This window comes from Lepidochelys kempii, chromosome 7 (genome assembly GCF_965140265.1).
Source record: "Lepidochelys kempii isolate rLepKem1 chromosome 7, rLepKem1.hap2, whole genome shotgun sequence".
Taxonomy (NCBI): domain Eukaryota; kingdom Metazoa; phylum Chordata; order Testudines; family Cheloniidae; genus Lepidochelys; species Lepidochelys kempii.
In genome coordinates this window covers 43,735,619-43,758,793 of record NC_133262.1, presented here as the reverse complement: position 1 = coordinate 43,758,793, position 23,175 = coordinate 43,735,619, and the positions used below count along the sequence as shown (strand labels likewise).

At 46.8% G+C, this 23,175-nt stretch overlaps 1 protein-coding gene across 1 annotated transcript; it reads left to right on the top strand.

Moving 5' to 3' along the window:
- Positions 1-18,898: 18,898 nt before the first annotated feature.
- Positions 18,899-22,794, top strand: RPL29 (ribosomal protein L29). Its single transcript, XM_073352458.1, has 4 exons — positions 18,899-19,055; positions 19,651-19,695; positions 20,538-20,602; positions 22,209-22,794. The coding sequence occupies exons 1-4, from the start codon at positions 18,914-18,916 to the stop codon at positions 22,296-22,298; spliced, it is 342 nt and encodes a 113-aa protein (XP_073208559.1). The 5' UTR covers positions 18,899-18,913; the 3' UTR covers positions 22,299-22,794.
- Positions 22,795-23,175: the final 381 nt, after the last annotated feature.

Here is a 23,175-nt window from a genome sequence, read left to right as displayed (position 1 = left end):
ACCGAGGTGACTAGATTTGCTTTGGTCATTGTGCTTCTTGGCTGCAAGGTTGTGTTGGAAGACTCCAGTTAGGAAGGCCTGGAAGTGCCTGCCTGGGAAAGAATAGGGAGCAACCCAAAAGCACCTAGGAGGGGCTGAAGGGAGAGACAACAGGAGCCTGGGAAGGTCAAAAGCTGAGTCTATGGGTAGAAGAACTAAAGGAAAGAAGACAGAGCCCTTAGGAAAGAGGGCCTGCGCCTAGTTTGAGACTGTAGCAAAGACTGTTTTGTTGGGTCTGAACTTGGACAAAGGGACTCAGTTACCCTGGAAGGGGCTGACTTCTTGTTTTGACTGAGCTGGAGGGCAAAGTCACTGAATCAGCCAAACCAGCCTGTGCAGTTTTCAAGAAGCCCTGAAGAAGGGGGAAACTGAAGCAGGGGTGCTACAGCCCATGTGGGGTGCTCTGGAGATGGTAACATCCTGTGACACTGGCATAGTCAGCAAGATAACAAGACCCGCCCTCCCATCAAGGAGGGATGGTGATGGTGCGGCCTGAGGGACTGAGGACATTCTACACCTTCTGGGGCATTGGCAGAAGCAGCAGGAGGTACAGTGGGCTGCTCAGCAGAAGATGTGGCCAGAGTTCCTGCTAGCCCAGCAGTGATGGCAAGAAGATCAAAGTTGTCAGAGGGGAGGAAGGTCATGCTGGTGTTTCCAGTGTAGAAAGCCTGCCCATAAAAGGTTTGAGTGCCTCAGGTGGTAGAGTGCGCACTAGGCATGGGCTCAGGGAGGAGGTACCTCAGGGAAGCAGAGGCACTGGAAGGCCAGGAACCAGAGATGTAAGGTTTCCAGATGCAGAAAGTTGGGACACATCAGAAGGGTCTGCCCTGGAAGACGAAGGGAAATGAGGGATGCAAAGTTGGCGAAATGTTATAACCTGTTGGCGGAAGTACAAAGGCAAGAGAAAGTGGCCCCTTACCTAACAGAGGATGGAGAGGAGGGATTGGCTCAGAAAGTTGAGCTGAAAAGGCTCTGGGAGCAAACAGAAGACATGAAGCTTAAGCTGGAAGCTGAAGTCAACAACCTTAGAGAGCTCAGGAAGAAATCAGAGCAGTTACAGGCTTAGGCAAAGGATGCCCAACAGAGGAGAGAATCAGCCACATGGAAGTGTTACCAGAGCACTGAAACATCTGGTGGGGTATGCTAAAATGGTAGGCACAAGTACCCAAGAATTATCTGCACTGGGAGATATCACAGGGCCTACAGCCTGGCAAAGGAGTCAGCTCTTCAGAGGTCTTTTTACCTCAGCATATATAAGGTGTTTTTTGTGAGATGCTATGATACCACAGGGATGGTCTGATATCCCTAGATAGAAAACTAGGATCATCCATCTGGCCCCTCTGGCTCTCACTTTATGAGCTCAGATATCATGGTAAGAGCCATACAAATGCCCAAAAACAACTTTTTTTTTTTTAATGGACGTGGAAGCCTAGATTCACCAACCCCAATCAGATGATTAACCCTTCAAATCTGCTCCTTTGCCTCTGACAGTTGCCCATATTTTAGCTATTACTTTTCATCTGTGATGGGATTAGCATATGCATCCCTACTTTGTGTGGTTATTGGCTACAGGGACATTAATATCTGTAAACCACTTGGGAGATGGAAAGTGCTGCATGCAGGCTAAGTAGTAATATTGTATGCCTTTGTTTCAGGACCTCAGTATTACACATGCAGGATTGCAGCAGCTAAATGTCTAGGGTTCCTAGTGTGCACAAACCATCTTAAATGTCCTTCTCCACTATTGATCCTGATAGTAATTCTGGACTGAGTTCAACAGCACATACAAGCATCTTGCTTAACACACAGACTGACCTTCCATAAAAATTAGTATCTTCTGTTCCCTACACCTAAAATGGGTTTGAGAATAAAAGGCTCGATCCTGCATTCAGAGGAAGTTGAGGGCACTCAGCACCTCACAAGACAGCCCACAACCCTGTGCATAGCTCCCCTAACCTCTGCTTAGCATGACCAATTTTTCCCTGCTCTTTGGAAAGAAAACCTAGGATTATGTTGCTACAAATGAAAGGTTTCAGCCATTGTATTAGAGGAGTCACAGGTAAGCATCATTTTCAATATCAACTTCCCACCCCCGCTGCCCATCCCCCCACTAGCACAAACAAACTGTCTTTGTGCAGAAGCTCATCTTCATTTTCAGCTGCAGCATTTATCAATGTGGCTTTTCAATAATCCTCTTCCCACAGGTAAAGAAAATCCAGCATCCAAACGGGTTCCATGATTCTTTGAAGCTGGAAAAAAAAATGGATCACTGCCTGTTCTGTAATTTCATTCAATTCGTTAAAGGATTCTCCTCTCTGCTGTAGGCCGGGGAGGAACTAAGAATATATGCCCCATGTGACTGTCTGATCTTAAATCCTAGTGTGAAATTGGATTTTCCTTAACTCCCTTGTGACTCGACCTTTGCAATCTCCCTATGTTGTCAACCAATCGGACAGGATAATTTTATAGCATTACTGTGTGCAGCCAGAATTCACAAACATATTGGGTGCCTGAGAATGAATGGCCTCTCTCTGGGAAGCACAAGAGGAGTTTCGCTTAATTTCAAAAGAATCCAGAAATTTCAGATACTTGCCCCGGGCCGTGGTCAGTCCATGGGGCATAACTTCTTAGTTTCCCTTTGTGGGCTACATGGCCTATTCAGTTTGCGAAGAATCTGTTCTTTCATCCTTTAAAAACCTCAAGGTCTTGTCTGCACATAAGTTCGACCAGTTTAACTGAAGGTGCATTTTTAAGTCAGAGATGCCTGTCCCTACGTGGGCACTCTTTATTTCCATGTAAAAGTGCCTCACATCACCTGAAGTTAAGTCCACGCTTTGACTTCTGTTCAGTTAAACCAGTGCAATTGTCTCAGACAGACAAGGCCTAGCCTTCTAGCCCGTGTCTTGTGCAGAACACCCTCCAAACATGAGCCGAGTATAAACCAGGCAATGTTGTCTGCCTGAATGTGCAGATAGTCTGAAGCAGGGTGACCAGATAGCAACTGTGAAAAACAGGATGGGGGTGAGGGGTAATAGGCACCTATATAAGAAAAAGTCCCTTTAAAAACAGGACATCTGGTCACCCTAGTCTGAAGCAATAGCTCAGCAAGAGCCGCTTTATATATTAATACACACACACAGCGGCACAGCTCAACCCACCTTGTTATGGGCTGGTTCTCAGGAGACTGACTACTGCTATACCCAGGTCACATGCTTCCCTGCAGAGCCCCCTCATGTGGAAGCGGGAACAAGAAAAAACCTTCTCATTTAAAGTGATAGCTGACAACTGTAACAGTTTTTTAATACATCACACTGAGGATGACAATTTAAAAGTCAGTGCTGTGAACTGCTTCACTTCTGCTTATTTTCACCAAAACATCCAGCTACTGCATTTATCTCCATCCCAAAATGTGTCAAAGCCCTAGCTGTCTCCTACTCAACTGCCATTTCCCCCCGGCAACTTCTTCATTGCAGTTCTGTATTCACAGAAAAATGTTTGACATATCAAAAACTGAAACTGTGGGGGCAGTGTAATATAAATGGAACTTGCTAGCAAACTAAATAATGCCAGGGCTTTTGTACTGATTTGCATTAATTGTGATGTTCAATTCATTAAAAACCTGAGTTTTTTTAATGACAGTGAAGCTGCTGGAGAATTTTCTTGGCAGTATTTAGGCCTACCATGGACCACAATTAAAAACAAAATTCAGTGAGTTTGGGAAACAAAAACAGAATGAGTTTGATGCCCAGAACTATGAGCTGCTGTTTGATCATGAGCAGCTTATACATAGTAGTTCAATGCTAGGTCAGTTCTGAAAACTATCTTAGACCACTTTGGAGTGGGCAGGGTAGGAAAATGTGCTCTCCTTTGTGTGAAACTACGTATGGGTAAATTTATTCCCCATGTTTTTTTCTTTAAAAACCCAGCAGTGGTGAAGGGTGCTGTGATAAGAGCCCTGAAATAAATCTCCCCCCCAGAACAGCGGTTGAACAGGCCCCCATCAGCACAAGCTTCCCTGCCAACATGTCTGATCTCTGAGTTGGATAGTGCGGCCTGAAATGGATGCTCAGAGGTCAGTTCAGTCCTGTGTTTTCTGCTGAGAATGCCAGCAAGTATGATATTGGTTGTAGACGTTTGTGATATTGGATGTTTTTTTCTTAAAGCTTCAGCTCCTGGACGCCTGTTACATGAAAATCGCCACTTGCTTACTTTCTTGGAGAAAAGCTGGTTGTCAAACTCTAAAACATGGGGTGGGCAAACTACGGCCCCCGGGCCGGATCCTGCCCCTCAGGGCTTTGGATCCGGCCGGCAGGACTGCCACCCCTGTGGCGCCGCAGGCCCCCCGCCGCTCCTGGAAGCAGACGGCGCCTCGTCCCTGCGGCCCCTGGGGGAGGAGGGGTAGAGGGCTCTGCGTGCTGCCCTTGCCTGTGGGTACCGCCCCCAAAGCTCCCACTGGCCACGGTTCGCAGTTCATCTGCTCTGGTCCCGGTGAGTGCCACCACCACCCTGGAGCCGCTCCAGGTAAATGGCGCCGGGCCGGAGCCTGTACCTCAAACCCCTCCTGGACCCCAACTCCCTGCCCTGAGCCCCCTGCTGCACCCTGCACCTCTCCTGCACCACAACCCCCTGCCCTGAGCCCCCTCCTTTACCCCCTCCCACAACTCGCACTTCCTCCTGCACCCCGACCCCCTTCCCTGAGCCCCCTTGTACACCCCGCACCCCTCCTCTGCCCCAATCCCTTGCCCTGAGCCCTTCCTGCACCCCACACTCCCTCCTGCACCCCAACCGCCTGCCCCAGCCCTACATTCATGGCCCTGCATGCAATTTCCCCACCCAGATGTGGCCCTCAGGCTAAAAAGTTTAGGCCCTGCTCTAAAGGCTACAACCCCAGAAGACAAATAAAAAAACATTTTTTTTAAGAAGTTTCATAATTTTTAAAATAATCTTGTGATTTTTTTTAGGGACCCTAACTTATGATTTCTGAATGTCTGGAGATGGCCACAGCCGCAGATCTCCGTGTCATGGCAGGATGCCCGATAGCAGAGATGGTTGAAAGTCTCTTTAGCAGCTCTATGCACTGGCTGCAGCTTGTTGTGCTGCTGGGATAGAAGAGCGAGGCTGGTACTGACTTCCTTTTTTCCCCTCCCCCACTCCAGCAAGGGTTAATTTTTCTTCACAGGTCTAGCATTAGACAGCAATGAGGTTTTGAATATCCCAGCGGCTGGGCCCCCAGCTGAGGCCCGAGCACTTGGCCAGCACGTTTCCAAAGAACAAGACCTACCCACATTCTGCTTTCAAAACGCCACTGTATTTGACTTGTGCAAGGACATGCAGTGAGCCAGTAACAGAATAGGACCCAGGAGTCCAGACAATCAGCACCCTGCTCACATCTAGAACATGCTCTCTCAAATCAAGTGTTGCATCATGTTACAGCTTTGAAATATACATGTGCAGCACATAGGACAGGGGTGGGCATTCTTTTTGGCCTGAGGGCCACATCTGGGTGGGGAAATTGCATGCAGGGCCATGAATGTAGGGCTGGGGCAGGCGGTTGGGGTGCAGGAGGGAGTGCGGGGTGTGGGAGGGGGTGCAGTGTGCAGGAAAGGGCTCAGGGCATGGGGTTGGGGCAGAGGAAGGGTGCGGGGTGTACAAGGGGGCTCAGGGAAGGGGGTTGGGGTGCAGGAGGGAGTGCGGGGTGTGGGAGGGGATGCAGTGTGCAGGAGGGGGCTCAGGGCAGGGGTTGGGGTGCAGGCTCCGGCCCAGCACCATTTACCTGGACCGGCTCCCTGCCTGCCTGCCCTGGCCCCGCGCTGCTCCCAGAAACAGCCAGCACCACGTCCCTGCGGCCCCTGCGGGAGGCGGAGCAGAGGGCTCTGCACGCCGCCCTCGCCTGTGGGTACCTCCCCTGAAGCTCCCAACGGCGAACCGCGGCCAGTGGGAGCTTCAGGGGCGGTACCCACAGGCAAGGGCAGCACGCAGAGCCCTCTGCCCCTCCTCCTCCAGGGGCCGCAGGGATGAGGTGCTGTCTGCTTCCGGGAGCAGTGCGGGGCCTGCAGTGCAAATGGGGTGGCAGTCCCGCGGGCTGGATCCAAAGCCCTGAGGGTCTGGATCCAGCCTGCGGGCCGTAGTTTTCCCACCCCGGACATAGGATGAGCTGCAATTTAAGCAAAAACTGAGTGCAAGACATGATTTCTAAGGGCTCAGGAATTGGTGTCTCTCACACAAGACTACAATAAATTCCTTACAGACAAAGGATTTGGGGATTGATTTTTATTTCAGCCACAGAATTGCAGAGAGCCAAAGGAGCCTGACTGTAAGCTAGACAGGCTCACAGTTTACCCTTGAAAACCCTGTGCCGCAGAGCTTCAATCTCATTTGGCATGCTGCCCAAAAAAAGATAACGAGGATAGAAGCTGAAGTCTGCTTTGTGCTGTTAAAGCACAAATCCTTTCACCAGCCAACTAACTCGGTGATAGGGATTCCTCTTAACAACAAAAAGCTGATCAAAGTTCTGGGCATCATCCAATTGTAAAAGGTGAAATGAAAAGCTCTTTAATTTACAATCAGGAGGAGTTATTTCAAACTGCTGAAGATGCCACACTGCTAACCGCACACCCTATAGGTGCAGACTTAACAATGCCTTTACTTATGATGTTTAAAGCAAACGTTTTGAATTCTGTTCCCTTTTCCTGACTGCCAAACCCTGAGCTACGGGTTTCCCCAGCCACAGATATTAGTCAGTGTTTCTCAATGACCAGTCCCTGAGGTCTCCCTGACACGGCTTAGGAAGGCAGAAAGCCGCTCCATGGTATCAAAAAGGTTGAGAAACACCGCATTAATGTCCTGTGGGGGCATCCTCTCAAAGTTCCTGACGAGGTTTTTGGAGTAACTGTCCCCAGAAATCTGTCCTGGGTTATATAGTGAGCCCTGGGTCTGCTGAGACAGGTCTTTGTGAGTGTGGTTCTCTGGGGCTGGGCACTGTGTTGTCATTTACCATTGAGCATGGGGGTTCTAAAATACACCAGCAGAGTGAAGAGCTGTGAGTTGGTGGTAGGTTTGCACTTGCATTGCACAGCGGTAAATGAGGAGACAGTTAAGGTTAGGCACAGAAGGTACGTCTACATAGCCAGCGGCAGCGAGTCTCACAGCCTAGGGCGACAGAGGAGGGCTCACACTATGGCGCTAAGCACAGCCGTGTACACATGGCAGCCCAGGCTCTGAAGCCTAGGGAGGTGGGCTTCAGAGCCCAAGCCCAAATGCCTGCCTAGTTATTTTTAGAGCTATAGCCCAAGCCTGTAGACCAGAGCTCTGAGACGCACCACTTGCTTTGTAGACACACCTAGAGAGGTTAAAAATGTCTAGCCCAAGTCAGGGGTGCTCTGCCCGCTCTAACCATTAGCTCCAGTGCCTTCCTGACTGTGAGCACTGTGTGTCCGAGTTATCTGCTCGGAGGGCCATCCTGTCCGCGTGGGTCCCTTACATTGCACCAAACACGCCGCAGCCGTCACTGCCACCTTCACAATCAACCGAAGCAACGAATACTTTAGGTCAGACTTCCCCTCTTCCCCAGTCCCTCCATATCTCTCGCTGCAGTAAATAACTCAGGCTTGCATAGCTGCGTAGACTGGTATTCACTTCTGCTCATGCTGAGAGCTCCTTTAACAGCTTGATTCCTGTCAGAGAGCGCAGTGTAACCCACTCACCTTCTGGGTGTGGTGTTCTATCCCACCTTGTGGCACCAAGACCACTTAGAGAGCAATTAATGAGACTGCTCTACAGCCTTAGCTAGAGGCAGGTGGCTTTTAGCTCATGCTGTAGTGGCTTATACACTAAGCTCCAGAGGTCCCCGGTTCGATCCTGCCTGCCGACGACCAGGGTCTGTAGGCGTTACACCAGTACTCTTTTTGTCCTATGGAAAATGGCTTCTATCTATTTATTCCTGCCTTGTCAAGCTGCAGTCTTCCATCTCTGTTAGTGGGCTAGTGGCACTCTAATGTGCTGTGTAAACCAATACGCAGAGGGTTAGGCCCTGTCCTCCTGTTAACCTGCGAGCGGAATTTAGCATCCACAAACTCATGCAGGAGACAGCTGTTGACATGTTACATGAGTAGGCAGCTTAGTGAGTCAAAACCCCACTGACCTCTCCGTGCCATTTCCCTTGAAAGGAGGAGTATTTAACACTGAGTGGATCAAATGATAATTTCTTCTAAACTGCTACATCTTCCCGTTAACTTAACTCCATCACAGGGGAAATTCTTTATTCGTATAGCAGTAGTGTCTAGGTGCTCAGGCCCCCGTGTGCTAGGCACTGTACAAACAGAACAAAAATGGATCCTGCACGTGCAGCAGCTTTAACGCTATCCAAGGGGAAACCTTTCTTCAAAGGTTCCCAGTATGGTTAACTCTCACCAGTTTCATTGTGAGTCCAGCTGCTGGGCGTGAGAGTCTGCATGACAATTTCCCCTTTCGTTTTTTTTTATAAAAGAGCATTTATGTTTCTCACCCTCTTGAGAAAAGCTTGGAAACGTGGAGCGAGAGCACCCTGCAGGTTCAGGAGCCTGAAGGCAAGGAAAAAACCCCAAATGCATGAGGTTTTTAAAAAGAGAAAAATTCACTGGGGCGGGGGTTAAACCGATCTCATGATTTTGGGGGCCAGACTTGGGTGTGAATCCTTGGGCAGGGCAATACTGTGTGTTTGTGCTCTTTTGGGTATGGAAAGTGGCACTGGAAAAATCTGAGCTTCGTTCAAGAGGTGTTTAGGTTGGTGAGGAGAAAGCAGGACCTCAGGAATGGAAGCCGAGCTGGGAGACGGAGAGCAGAGCCTCCACTGACATCAGTAGAGCGAGGGTGATTTACACCCACTGGGGATATGGCCCAGGGCCTTGAGGGGCATGTTCCCTCTAAAGGGAATTCATGAAACTAGGATGTCTCTTTGCCTAATGTAGAGCGTGTTAGTTCTACCACCCAGGTGTGAACAAGCTTCCTCTGCTATGCTGAATGAGGTGATCAGTGTGCAGTCTGTGAGCATGCAGGAAGCCAGAGATGAGGGCGGATTTGAGGCCTCCTTGTCCCCAGCTGAAATAATCCCTGTACAGGGGGCATTTCACCAGAAAAGAGAAGCAGGTAATTGCTCTAAACCACTTCCGTGCGGTGTCAATTGTAAGTAATTATTGGCCTGGGAAAAGAAACCACTAGTGTGAGCCAGCTTGGGGTTACTAAGGAGAGAAAACAGTGCTCTTGGAAACATCACTCTGTCTCAGCTTTAAATGAGGGAACTCTGAGTTCTGAGGAAATGCTCCCCCTGTGGGTGAGAGTCTCCTTTTATGGTATTGGTTTTCTCCAGTCTTTACACGCAGGTTATAGGGGCCAAGTTCAGTGGTGAGAGTATGTCACATGTTGGGTCACATTCTAGCTCCCACTTTGGCATCTTTAGAATTGCACCAATGCCAGAAAGCTGGCTTAAATAGTCAGTGGGGGACTGCCACAGAAGGACGGTATTCTGTGGGGGTCTGAGTTGGTTTGGCTAGAACGCTGCTGTGCTCTGGCAATCTTCCTGGGGGCCTGTTACCAGTTGGTGGAAGTTCGAGGCGCCCTAAGGCTGGACAGAAGCAGCCCTCATTTCCCCCCAGGATTAGAGGAATGGAAAGGTGGTGTAATACTTTGCCACCCCCTTGTGAAGCAGAGATGCATTATTTACCCTGCTTTACAGATGGGATAATGATGGCACAAAGATCAAGGCCCAGATCCCCAATGGGATTTAGATGCCTAAATCCCTTTGAGGATCCAGGCCTAAGTAATGTGCACCTCGTCACATAGGAAGTCTGCGGCAGAGACAAGAAAGCCAGCTCTCATTCCTCCCAGGCCTTTGCCTTAACTCACAAGACTAAGTGTCGTCCCTCTTTGTTTACGAGTTCCGCAGTCCGGAAGCCCCTCTTTGATGTCCAGGCGAAATTGCGGTTTGTAGATAACAGTGAAGTCTGGCAGAACATTCATTGACAAGGAATTTATCAGCATCATTCGCAGACTGGGTCACTGTTTGCCAAGACTTCTAGGGAATATAATTTAATTAGTCCTCTGACAGCCCTCCCTTGACTCTTCAGCCAGCTGCAGAAGGTATTCCAGTAGAGTAGCGCACCAGAGGAAATGCCCTGAGAGCAGGCAATGGAAAATAAGAAGTTACTATGTTTGGTAGCTTAGCTGATTCCCCACAGGCCCCAGGCTGTGAGTCACTCATACGTAGGTCACCAATGCTGATTCCCCTGAGGAGGAAGGAGAGGAGGTGGAAAAACAACAAGAGAAAAATAATGTCAGTCCGTGCCAGCGATGGGACGGTTGGAGGAGGTGGCAGGAAAGGGAGTGAAAAGTCAGACAGACTTGCAGGCTGGTGTCTGCTGCTTGCTCCTCGGGAATGTGGGCCCAGATCCTCAAAGGCAGTTTAGGTGCCTGTCTCCCATTGAAATCAGTGGGAGTCAGACACTTAAATACCTCTCAGGATCTGGACCGGGATCACTGTTCACACTCAGAGGGCCCAGTTCAGTGCTGACCCAGCCGGTAGTATCCAGGGCACTGTGGTGTTGTTAGAGAGGACAGAAGAAGGGTGAGCTAAAGCAGTGTACGGGCTACTCTCTCCCCTCCTCATAGAAGTTTCTTTGCCTGCTGCACTCCTCTTTCCTGTCCATTCAGGGCTGCTTTCTGCTCTCACATTGGTCTGAGCTCGCATAGCACTGCTGAAACCAAAGTAGGTCTTGTTTACACTGGGAAAACAAGGAGTGTTGAGAAAAAGTGTTCTAAACCCACCTCACTTTCCCAGTGTAGACACGGCAAGAGTTTCTCTGGCTTTGCACTGACATAACTGACAGCACAATCAGGACCTCAGAGTTAACACTGATTTATGCTGCTTTATAGCCACTTACCAATTCAAAGCTATCTATCCTAGTGTCTTGGGCTGGAGCCCGTCCCCATCGTATCTGAGGACCTTACGCAGATGCCTCTGAACTTAGCCCATAGATCCTGACATTATTCTTCATTTTGTTACTCTTCATCTTAGGAACATTTTTGAAGGCAGATTTTAGATCTACTTTAGATCAGGAGTGTCCAAACTTACTGACCCTCCAAGCCACCTACAATATTCTTAAGAAGCACAAGAGCCACAAGACATGCACAACCTGCCCCATGGGGTAGCCCCTGCCGGGGCAAGAGGTTAAAGCCCTTAGACCCCCCTCCCTGCAGGGTTGAAGCCCCTAGTCCCGTCCCACCCCTCACAGGGCAGAAGCCCTGAGGCCCCCACCCCCGGTCCAGTCTAGTAGGAGGAGAGAGTGCTGGGGGAGGCGCATGGGAAGCTCTGGGAGCCACACTTTAACTGTGAAAGAGCCGCATGCGGCTCACGAGCCACAGTTTGGCCATGCCTGTACTAGATTCAGAGTCATTTACAGGGACTGCTCTCAGTAGACAGCAGGATTCCATGGCCAGGGTAAATGCAGTGAAAAACTTAAGAAAATACCAATGGAGAAAACATGGCAATGCTGAGTCCCCATTGCAGAGGCAGGGCCTGCAAATCTTTATATTAAAAAATAACAAGGGACAGGATGTCTCAGTGAGAAAAGAGGTTTATTCCAGCTCCCTCCTCAACTTCTACCTAGTGCTAACACCAGGACATGTCCTCTGCTGGTGTAACTCAACATAGCTCCATTGACCTCAGGGTCCAATTGATCACCATATTTGGGGACAGTAAGAAATTTTTCCCCTGGTCAGATTGGCAGAGATCCTGGGGGGGTTTCACTTTCCTCTGCAGCATGGGCCATGGGTCACTTGCAGGTTTAAATTAGTGTAAATGGTGGATTGTCAGTAACTTGAAGTCTTCAAACCATGATTTGAGGACTTCAGTAACTCAGCCAGAGGTTAGGGTCTATTACAGGAGTGAATGGGTGAGGTTCTGTGGCCTGCAGTGTGCAGAAGGGTCAGACTAGATCATGATGGTCCCTTCTGGCCTTAAAGTCCATGAGTCTGAGACCTCAGCCAGTTTACACCAGCTGTGGTCTGGGCCCAACACATCCTATTTCCTGTCTTCTTCATCTCTGCAGGAGTGGATTCATGAAGAATGCAGCAGGACTTCTTTGCTTCTCCCCCTGTGCTGTCTGAATGAACACTTCTGTTCATTTTGCATTTCCATTGTTCCTCTTAACAATCTTTGCCTCCAAGAAATCTTATTCTTTTAAACAATATAGCTTGTCTATTACACTCACTCCTGCTAATTGGTACCAATTGTAATTGTTGAGACACACGTGTCTGTCCACTAGGAACTGCACTGAGACAAGCAACTCCTTTAAACATGGGCTACCGAAAAAGAGTATCAGATGGTCTGGCATTCAGGCCCTGCTGACGTGGACCAGATTAGAACTGGTTTCAGATGACCCCTGACCACTTTACCAATCCCCTAAACCAACCAGTTCCCCTAAGGCAGTTAGTCACTTTCAATCAGCTAAGAAATATTTTTAATGACCTTCCTCAGTCTTAAAAAAAACTAACAGGTATCAGAACAGAAGAGCTGCAGCCAAATAGAAGAGCAAATAAAATGGGAAATTCCTGCATATTTTGCCAGTATTCCCCAGAGATTTCTGTTCTCCCTGATTGTGACTAATGATTCTACTTTACAAGGTCCAAACCCACTGTTTGTTTCCTGATGTGTTACACTCGGGCTCCTTCCAGTGGTTGCACTGCCTCACATACTTGCTTGTTTTATCTGCTATTCTTGCCTTCTAGGTTAGAATTGCTAAGCTTTTTTTTTCTCACTTTAGTGCTGGAGTCACCCATCCACTCTGGGATTTGCTAAATCTGGGTTAGGATTTAGGTGGACCCTGGGCCCTATTGCCCTTTGCAATGGGGCAGTTCTGTGGTGCTACAAAATTGCCTCATACCAGCATAACCAGCCAGTGGTGCTCTCTCGGACTAAGGGAATGGCTGGTAGTATAGCGCCTACAACCCACCCCTAAGCCCATGGAGCAGTGAGAGTGTGTCTGGGAGGGAAAAGGATTGTGAGGCCAAGGTGTTCCTACACCCAGGTAATCTCCAGTGGACAGAATGGTCGCCCTGATGCAGTCTGCAGGCATTACAGATTATAGCAGCCTTTGGATTGCTCTGTTCATGGACTGTAACAGCACCAGGGCAGGACTGGGTGAGAGTAAAGGTGTATTAAAGCCACCTTTGCATTCCTCCCCCGAGCTGTAAAGAGTGCAGATTATGAGGGCCCTGGTATGGTGACACTGCAGCAGAGGCTGTCTGCTCGTGAAAGTTGGGGAGCTACACTGTCTCTATGTGTCCAGCATCTTAAATAAAGAATCCCCTCCCCTCTCTCTCGCTCCCAAGGGGCAAACTTTGGAAATGGTTAGCATTAGGGACAACATGGGTCTGCCTTGCAAAATACAGTGTAACACAATTCCAATCACAAGCTGGTCTGGTGTAATTGACAATGTCTGTAAACGCCTCAAGCCTGTTGTTTCAAAATGGACCGTGCCAGGGAAAGGCAGATGAAAGGGCAGATTTGTTTTCTCTTTTCATGATGGGATACATTTTGCCATAATCATGAATGCTGTAAACTCCCATAATTAAAGTATAACATGTCGTACATTATAAAGTGTTAAGGAAATGCTTAATGAAAGTCTGGCATATCATCATATAAACAGATATATTAAAAAGGAAGAATTCAATTAATCCAATCATAGCACAACCTGTAGGCAATGTAGTTCTCTGCATACGGACAGGAAAATCTGCCAGTTTAATCTCCAGCTGCCTTGTTTTATTATTTATGTTATGGTAGTGCCTATATACCCATGGTGCTAGGCACTGTACATACACATAGTAAGAGTCCCTATTCTGAAAACCTTACACTGTATCTAGACAAGACAGACAGATGGGGAAGTGAGGCACAGAGAGTGCAGCTGAATTTTCTCATGGAAATTCAGTGGCACCTTATTCCCTTACCCACCTTTTTGAAATCCCAGTTTAAGTCACACAGGATGTCAGTGGCAAACCTGGGAACTGAACCCCAATCTCCTGATTCCCAGGCCAGCCTTCCTCTCACTGAGCAACACCACAAGGAATCTTACAAAGACTGATGCTTCCACCACTTCTATTTGAAGTCTTGTAGAAAGACATACTCGCAGGGTCAAAGGGATGAGCCTAGAACAAAAGGGTGAAAGTTTGCACAGCAAAACATTGGTCAGGCTTCTTTTTAAATGATTTCTTGGACCTGCAACAAAAAGCCACCCATTTCTTATGCGTTAGTCCTCCTACGCCACTTATGTACCATAAAGCTTCTCCATTACTGTAATATTTTGTGCTTATCAATTCCATTTATTTAGAAATGAAAGGCCTCTTTTGTGGGAAGATTTCAGCTGCAGCAGAATGCAGTTATGCAACTGAGTGTCTACTTTAACTCTTTGCTTTCTTTTTGGCTGGGCTTTAACAATCTGAGGGCCTAGATTTCCCCTTTCCTGACCTTTGGGTTGTCATTTAGCCCTGTGCAACATGGGGATAAAATACTCCCATTTGGAGGTGGCAGCATTTTACATGCACTTTGCACAGGGATGAATGGCTGCACAAGGACAGGCCCTGGGTCTCCATTTGAAAGGTAGCCTTGGCACAGCAGGAGGGTGGAGTGAGTGGAGAGGACACTGGGACCGGGGTTCAGGAAACCTGCATTCTCACCTTAGCTCTGCTGTGCGAGCTTGTGCAAATCAATCCACCTCTCTGGGCTTCCGTTTCCCCTCCCACCTCTTGTCCGTCATGGCTATTTCAGCTCCTTAGGGCAGGGACTGTCTGTCACTACATGTCTATGCAGTGGCTTAGACAACGGGGGCCCTGATCTTGACCAGAGGCCCTGTGTGCTACCGTAATTCAAATGATAAGAGGGATGTAGTGTTGTTAAACGTGCACAGCCAACAGGAAGTGTTGCCACTCAGACCTGTCACGTCTCATGCCAGTAGGAGGTGGTATCGTGTGTGTGTGTGTGTGTGTGCCTTATATAATATCTTGTTTTTGATCCCCAACTAGCTTCCTCTCATCTCCCCTGGCTCCCTGGCCCATCCCACCCATTGTGAGCTGGCTCTAGTTAGCTAAAATGCACATGTAGACAGGAACATACTGGGTGGGAGGTTCCCGCTGAAAGTGGACAACTAAGGAAATAGGGTGTCATTTGGATTTTAAACCCATAGCACTCCCTTCAAACTGTGCCTGCTCCCTATGCAATGTTGGAGACCACTCAGAAGTAGGCCAAGGGCTTTCAGAATCAGCATCGCAGATCTGAAACTAAGCATCAGCATGGGAATTGGCATATTTGCATGTAAACAGGTTGTTATAAGCACAAAGGTATCTACCAGCTTGCAGAGTAGTGGCTCATTTAACAAGGCTTACTGACAATCTCTGCTGTCCAGCATGTTCCAGCATACAGATTGGCAGTGGCACCTGAGGCATGAATCTACTGACAATGTACAACTCAGTCTGCTAGCTACAATAGCTAATGATTGACCGATGTCCACAGAGTCCTAGATTTTTCTATCGCATGCAAAGGGTTCCTTCATACCTGAATGCCTCTGAAAAGTTCCAATGACTGTTAAATGCATCCTAAATACATAAGGACTAGATCATCAGTTGCGTGAATCAGTGTAGCTCCACTAAGTCAGTGATTTACAACAGCTGAGAATTGGTCCAGCGACTATACTTCCTTGACAATCGGTGAAATAAACGAATGAGGGACTACTTGTGTTAATTCATTGCTCCAAGTATAAAGATAAGATAAAGGGGGTGGTTTCAGCAATGGAATTAGAAACTGCTTCTGAGATGTGGGAACAACAAAGTAAAATGAAATAATAAGGCTATGAGTGGCATATAGAGATTGTCTTCCATTGGCTGATACAACACTGTCTGTTCCTGTCATTTCAAAGGCATTTTGAGATTTTCATTTTAACAAATGCATTTTTAAAATCCCAGTTACAAACACCACTCTTTAACAGATGACACTGAGAATAACACTAAGTAATGAAGTCTGTAATCATTAAAACTGTTATTATACTCAAGATGGCCAGCTATTCATGATAATACAATAACTGAAGACATCACCTGGCTCATTAAGGCTCAGGATAAAAACTTGGGCCCTAATCCTCAACTGCTGTAAGCTAGCATAGCTCAATGGACTTCAACAGAATTATGCTAATTTACACTAGTTCAGGATCTGAGCCTGAGTGAAATGTGAAGCTATTTGTCTGAGTAGTCCTAAGCACGTGTGTTTATTATACAGCTTTACTCTGGGAACTTGACCTGATTTTCTATCCTGTACAACCAGAAAGAGATGAAAAGGGGGGGAAACTTCTCCATTTCTCCGTGTCTTTATTTGGTACATTTGACAGCACTAGGTGGATAGTCACATTCATTGTTTCCTCTGTGTAGCTTGCTGGGCTTAATGGGACTACTCGTTCTTAAAGATAAGCATGTGCATAAGTGCTTGCAGGATTGAGGCCTTTAATTATCATTTTAGCTGCACACTGATGTGATATTCCAAAGGGAGTTATGAGCAGTGTCTCCAAGAATCAAAACAGCATTTGACTCTCATTTGAAAAAGGCCTATATTTTATGAAAATAAAGCCACTCTTAACAAAGAGTTGCTAAATGGGTAACATTTTAATTAACAAATTGAGAACAAAATTGCTAATAAAATTATGTAACGTACAACCGCAGATAAGTATTTCAGTCCAAAATTTACCAACATTTTATTTTAGATGTTCTGTTTCTGATTCTGTGGTCAAACAGTGCCATCAAGTGAGAGAAACACACACAGATATACCAGACTCCAGTGAGAGACTGCTGAATTGGAATTCATTTGCAAATTGGATACAATTAACTTAGGCTTGAATAGAGACTGGGAGTTGCTAAGTCATTATGCAAGGTAACCTATTTCCCCTTGTTGTTTCTTCCCCCCACCCCTTTCCTCAGACTTTCTTGTTAAACCCTGGATTTGAGCTGGAAATGGCCCACCTTGATTATCATACACATTGTAAGGAGAGGTTTCAGAGTAACAGCCGTGTTAGTCTGTATTCGCAAAAAGAAAAGGAGTACTTGTGGCACCTTAGAGACTAACCAATTTATTAGAGCATAAGCTTTCGTGAGCTACAGCTCACTTCATCAGATGCATATCGTGGAAACTGCAGCAGACTTTATATATACAGAGAGAATATGAACCAATGCATCTGATGAAGTGAGCTGTAGCTCACGAAAGCTTATGCTCTAATAAATTGGTTAGTCTCTAAAGTGCCACAAGTACTCCTTTTCTTATTGTAAGGAGAGTGATCACTTTAGATAAGCTATTACCAGCAGGAGAGTGGGGCAGGGGACGAGAAAACCTTTTGAAGTGATAAACACCCATTTTTTCATGATCTGTGTTTATAAAAATATCCTCATTGCATTTTCCACTTTTATGCATCCGATGAAGTGAGCTGTAGCTCACGAAAGCTTATGCTCAAATAAACTGGTTAGTCTCTAAGGTGCTACAAGTCCTCTTTTTCATAAAGCAATAAGTAGTAGTTGCATTTTTTTAAGGGAAGGAGCTCTTTGGCACTGTTGAAGCAGGTGAGTGTTTTCTTACTTGAAGCTTTTCTGGGGAAGCAGAACTGAAGGCAGAGTCTAGAACTGTTGCGTTCTCAATTGGCTCGGCAACCTAATCTCATCCTAGCAGCAGAATTCCATAGCCCTAGATTTGAATCCCTAAAAATCAGAAACAGAGTTTTCTCTGTGAACATCATCCTGGCTAGGTACTTTGCTCCACAGACCAGCTGTCAAGGCAAGTTTGCTATTCTTCATGGTGCGGAGACCAAGTATTTATTTCTCGTTGGGATGAGGTTATGGAGGTTTTCTCACGGTTAACATGAAGGGGTGGTGGATGAGGGACTGGCTATTACTGTAAGCAGCACTGGTTGACATTCTATGAGTTCTCTTCTCATTTATACCAGTGATTTCAATAGATTTACTCTTAAAATACACTAGTGTAAAACAGAGGCGAAACCAATCCTTTATAATGTGCCTAAAGGACATGACTGTCTGTGCATAATAATAATAATGATTAGGGCCAGATCTCATCCTCTCTTTAGGAAGGAGGGTGTGTGAGTGTTGCTTTGTGGATTCATCCCCATTTCAAGGGGGTGGGGGGGAGAGGGAGTGTGAGTGAGACACACAGGTGGGCAGTCCCCGATGGGCTGAAGCTGGGGTGGACACGCACTGTCCCTCTTATTGCCCCATGGAGCCTGCCCAGAAAAGGTAACAGTCTGGGGGTCCTGGTGGAAGGCAGTACCTTCCTACCTTCCCTGGGGAACTTCCTCTGTGGAATGGCCAGAGGGCTAGGGCTTCCCAGACAGCATGGCTGCTATAGCGCCAGGAGAAGAGCTGCAAAGAATGCAAGGTCTGTGCACCACCGGGCCTTAGGGCTTCACACAGCACCCAGGGGAGCCTTCAGCCTGAGAGCAGGTCCTGCAGGAGACAAATCTCACACCCCTTCCCCCAGGGAAAGACGGGGGGGGGGGCTCCCTCTTGGAAACCTCGTGGCTCGCCGTGTCTCAGGCCCCCGGCCGTCACACTGGGGCTAAGCCAGGGCTGCCGTTCCCTGGCCAGGTTTGCCCAGGACTACTAGGCCCCCACGGCCACCTCAGCCCGGCTCTCCCGGTCCTGGAGCCGAGCCCTGCCCTGCCCACGGAGCGCTGGGCGGCTGCAAGCGGTGAAGCGCCCGGAGACCCCAGCGAGGGCGCCGCGGGGTATCCCGGCCACGCGACCCCAGCCTCGCCCCCAACACCTCGTCCCGCCTCCCCTGCCTACACCTCCCCGCCCCGGAACCTCCATGGTCGCGGGCCCTGTTTCCAGATGGACTCAGGGGACCGAGGTTTCCGGTCCCCGCTTTCCGCTTCCCTCGGCTGCTTTCCCAGAAGGCTTTGCAGCTGCCCCTTCTCTTCCGGCTCGGCCGGCGCGGTGGTGGAGCGCAGGTGAGTGTCGCTCCGCAATCCGGCCCCATCGTGCCCGCAGGAGGCGGTGGTGGGGCCTGTGCAGGGCGGGCTGTGATGGGGGTGGCCCCCGCTCTCCGCCTGAGGCGCGGCGGACGCTCCTGTGCGGGGCGACCCTTGGCTGGGAACGGGGGGGGGATCTCTGGGATCGGGCTTTGAGGGCTAGTCGGATCCGAGGGTAGGAGCTCGTTGTAGGGGGGAGCCGCTGGGGCTGCTGGGGAACCCCTGGGGGCTGGGGCTGCTGGGGAACCCCTGGGAGCGGGGCTGGGGCTGCTGAGATGGGGAATGTTAGGATGACGCTTAGGTCGAGTCTGGCTCCCACTGGGCTTGGGGCGCACATGTGAGATTTGTGGAACCAGAGGCAGGAGGAATTGGAACAGGATATTTCCCATTGGGTGGGTTGGGCGTGTGGCTGCAGGGGGACGGTTAGGGATAATCTCTTGGGCTGGGTTATATAGGCTGGGGTTGCTTTTTCTGCAGTCCCCTCTTGGAAGCATCAGAGAGCATGTGGGTGCAGAGGAGTCTGGTGTCTCTGTTCCTGCCTGTTCTGAGCTGAACGTTTCTTTCCCCCTCACAGGTTTAATCATGGCCAAGTCCAAGAATCACACGACTCACAACCAATGTAAGTTTAGGTCTGGTTCTGACCCAAAAGTATTGAGAGTTTAAAAACGTTGCTTGGTTTAGTACGGTCAGGTACAGTTTAAGGTATATTTTCAACACTGCCTCTTTAGTGCTTGTGGAAGAGAGATGGTGGAGATTGCCGGTGGGGGGTGACACATCTGCCAATAACACTAATACTTAGCATGGGCTTGGGATAGGTAAATATTTTGCCATCCTCTGGTTGTCAGAATAATTCCAGGTGTGTTCTGCTAGACTGCTAGTTTGGAGAAAGATTGGGTTAGGGTCTTCATTTTATTTTTCCTTCAGAAGAAAACCAACCAGTCTGGTGAGTTATTTTACACTTTTATGTCACTCAACAAGAAAGCATTCCTGCTCTTTTTGTGGCCTAAGGTGCCTCAAGTTGAAGGAAGTGACTGTAAACAAGCAAAAATAAAATGTAAATGGTCAAGTTGGTATATAGCAGCACAGAAAGGATTTGTGCTCACCTCAAAAAGCAAGGAAAACTGGTTTCTATGGATTCTTGAAAATCAGTTGTACAGTTGAATAAAATATTTTCTATACCGTTTTTCTCATCAAAACTTAGCTACAATAATAACATAACTGTTCCAGCAACTATTAAACTTCATGTGATGCAAAGGGAAGGAATTACAGAAAGCAGGAACTTTTTTGTTTGTTTTAAATTACTGATTGTATTTAAAAAGTTTAGATGTGTTGTACTGAATTCTGTATTGAGTGGGGGGTTTTTATCTGATAAATGGTGGGCAAAAATAGCATACTAGCCGGAATATTAGATAATATCTGCAGTTCTGTTTTTAATCTGTCAATGTTTCTATCTGTCAACAGCTCGCAAATGGCACAGAAATGGTATCAAGAAACCCAGGTCCCAGAGATATGAATCTCTGAAGGGGGTGACTATTTCTCTTTTTATAATTTTGCTGTCAGGTTCTGCAGTCTTACACATGAGCTGTAGACATCCAGCATCAGTACTTGCACACTTACTTTCCAGTCCTCTGGTTGAAAATGGTTGTCTCATTTCCTGATATGCGTGGGTTTAAACTTTACTACAGTAAACGTTATTTTTCTCTTTTCCCTGTTTTGCACTTGCCTTTCCTGCAGTCATATACTGTGTTGCAGATTTGTGTAACTAGCTATCCACAAACTGTGTTTAGTCTCACAGGCCTTGTCTAGACTCCACTTTAACTCTACTGGCTTAACACCTGTTAAAGCTGGGGGGTTATGACCCCTCAGGTGATCGTGAGCTGTCAGCCTCCACCCTCAAACCCTGCTTTACCTCCAGTATTTATAATAGTGTTTAAATATAAAAAAATGTTTTTGTTTTTTATTTATAAGGCGGGGTCACATTCAGAGGCTTGCTGTGTGAAAGGGGTCACCAGTACAAAAGTTTGAGAACCATTTTGTTAAAAGCATGGTACCTTACCTCTAACTAGGCTGCTAACATACATTAGCTGACACCTTTCAAATCCTAGTCTGGGCAAGGGTTATCTTTATTATTTCCCCTGTTTCTCTTCCTCAGTGAATATACGTGGGTTGGGTAATTATTTTCCATTTTGAATCCATTTGTTTTCTGCCTAAGTTTCTAACTTCACTGGTTCCCTTTGTATTATTTCTCTGTCCTTACTGGTGTTGAGAAACTCCCCTCTCTATAGGACAGAAGTGGCTTTAAATTCCTCTTAACTGTGAAATGAGACAGCTGCTATAACAGCGCCTCCCTTTTTTGGAAAATAAAGTTTACTTGCACTCAAAAGTGAATAAGACAGTCCCTTTGTTTAGGGGTTTATCTGTATTCCCTTGAAACCTTGGTATATGCAGTCATTCTTCAAAGCTTCCATAATGTTTTTTGGTTATGCCACAATTAGGGCCATTTTATAGTGTTTGACTGTGTTAGCTTGTGTTCACATTGGTGTGTGTCCACACATGCTACTGCAGTGGTACTGTGGCATAGATTGCTCCAAGAAGCACATAATTATTTCACCCTTATGCTTTATGAGTGAATGGGGAAAAAGATATCTTCTTACCCCATGTTAGCTAACACATGGTAAGAACAGACCATTTAACCTAGTGAAGACAAGGCACTGTTGGTATTGACCTGGAAATACTAAGAACTACCCCCAAAAAAATCAACAGGATTTGTTGGCGGTGATATTGGATCCAGAATAAATCATTACATGAAATTTTGATCTCATTGCATGGAAATTAAATTTGCCGTATTAGCGTTATCTAATTTCTGCTCCAAAGTGCTCTTTGTTACTGTTTCTAAAACTGAGGGGAAACACTAGCTTAGTTCTAAGAACTACACCTGTTGTGTAGAACTCTTATTTCTGAAGTAGTTTCAGATTTAAATGCCACCAATATTTGGGGACTTTTTTTTTTTTTAATGTGTAATGTATCTGTCCCAAGTGGGGAAACACTGACGCGCTTCCTCGCTTGAATATACATTTCAAATGACCTACGATTCCCTCCCCCAATTTGGTTTATTTTTACTTTGTTTTATAGGTTGATCCCAAGTTTCTGAGGAACATGCGATTTGCGAAGAAGCACAACAAGAAGGGACTGAAAAAAATGCGGGCCAACAATGCCAAGTAACCAGCGTGCCTCTCTGCAATGAAAGGACTGGCTTGTTTTGAACCTGAAAAGCAGTTTTTTCTATTGGCATTTTTTTCACAAAAAGCATTTTTATACAAATAAAATGAGAAGTAACAAAATTCAAGAGCAAACATCCTGGCCTTTTGAGTCTGAAGGCGAGCCTTCGAAATGTTGAGTTCTCAAAAATTCAATATTAAATATTCAAATTGTTTAAATTCCATATTAAATATCATTTGAGGTGTCTTAGAGGCTATTTATAGTCACCTGTGTGTGTATCTTTGTTCAGATTAATTGGAGTTTTCACAGTTGCCAGCTGATGTCTGTTGTCCTCAAAGGAAACTGAAATGACTGTTCCCCCATAGTGCTTTTTTAGTCTAACACATTATTGGTGTGACTCTGGTTTTGGATTTTACATACATGTTTCACACTAGCCTATTTTTCCAAGTTACAAAATGTGTGTGTTTGTTGAACTCTAAAAGTAAAGCTGGCAATGGAGCACCTTGTGTAAGTTTCTTCAAATGTAAAGTGTTTGTGTTGAATACCTTCCGAAGGAGTAGTCCTGTTCAAACAGTATTTCTTGGTACCAAAAGATATCCACTAAACTCTACATTTATATAGAAATAAACCTGAGGAATCTGTCATTGCCTAAGAGGTAAAATTTACTGTCAAATTACTTTGACAAATTACAGTAAAATGTCTTTTCTGTGTATGAACCAAAATACATGCTCTAAAGGACTAGCTTCCTTTTCCAGAAATTGCAATTTAAAAAATAGTTTTGATGCACCAAAATTCTTGCTCTAGCGGTGGTAGGTTCTACTACCGACAAGGTAGTGTAGTTATCCGGGGACATCCTAACTTTGCATAACCAAATTCTATT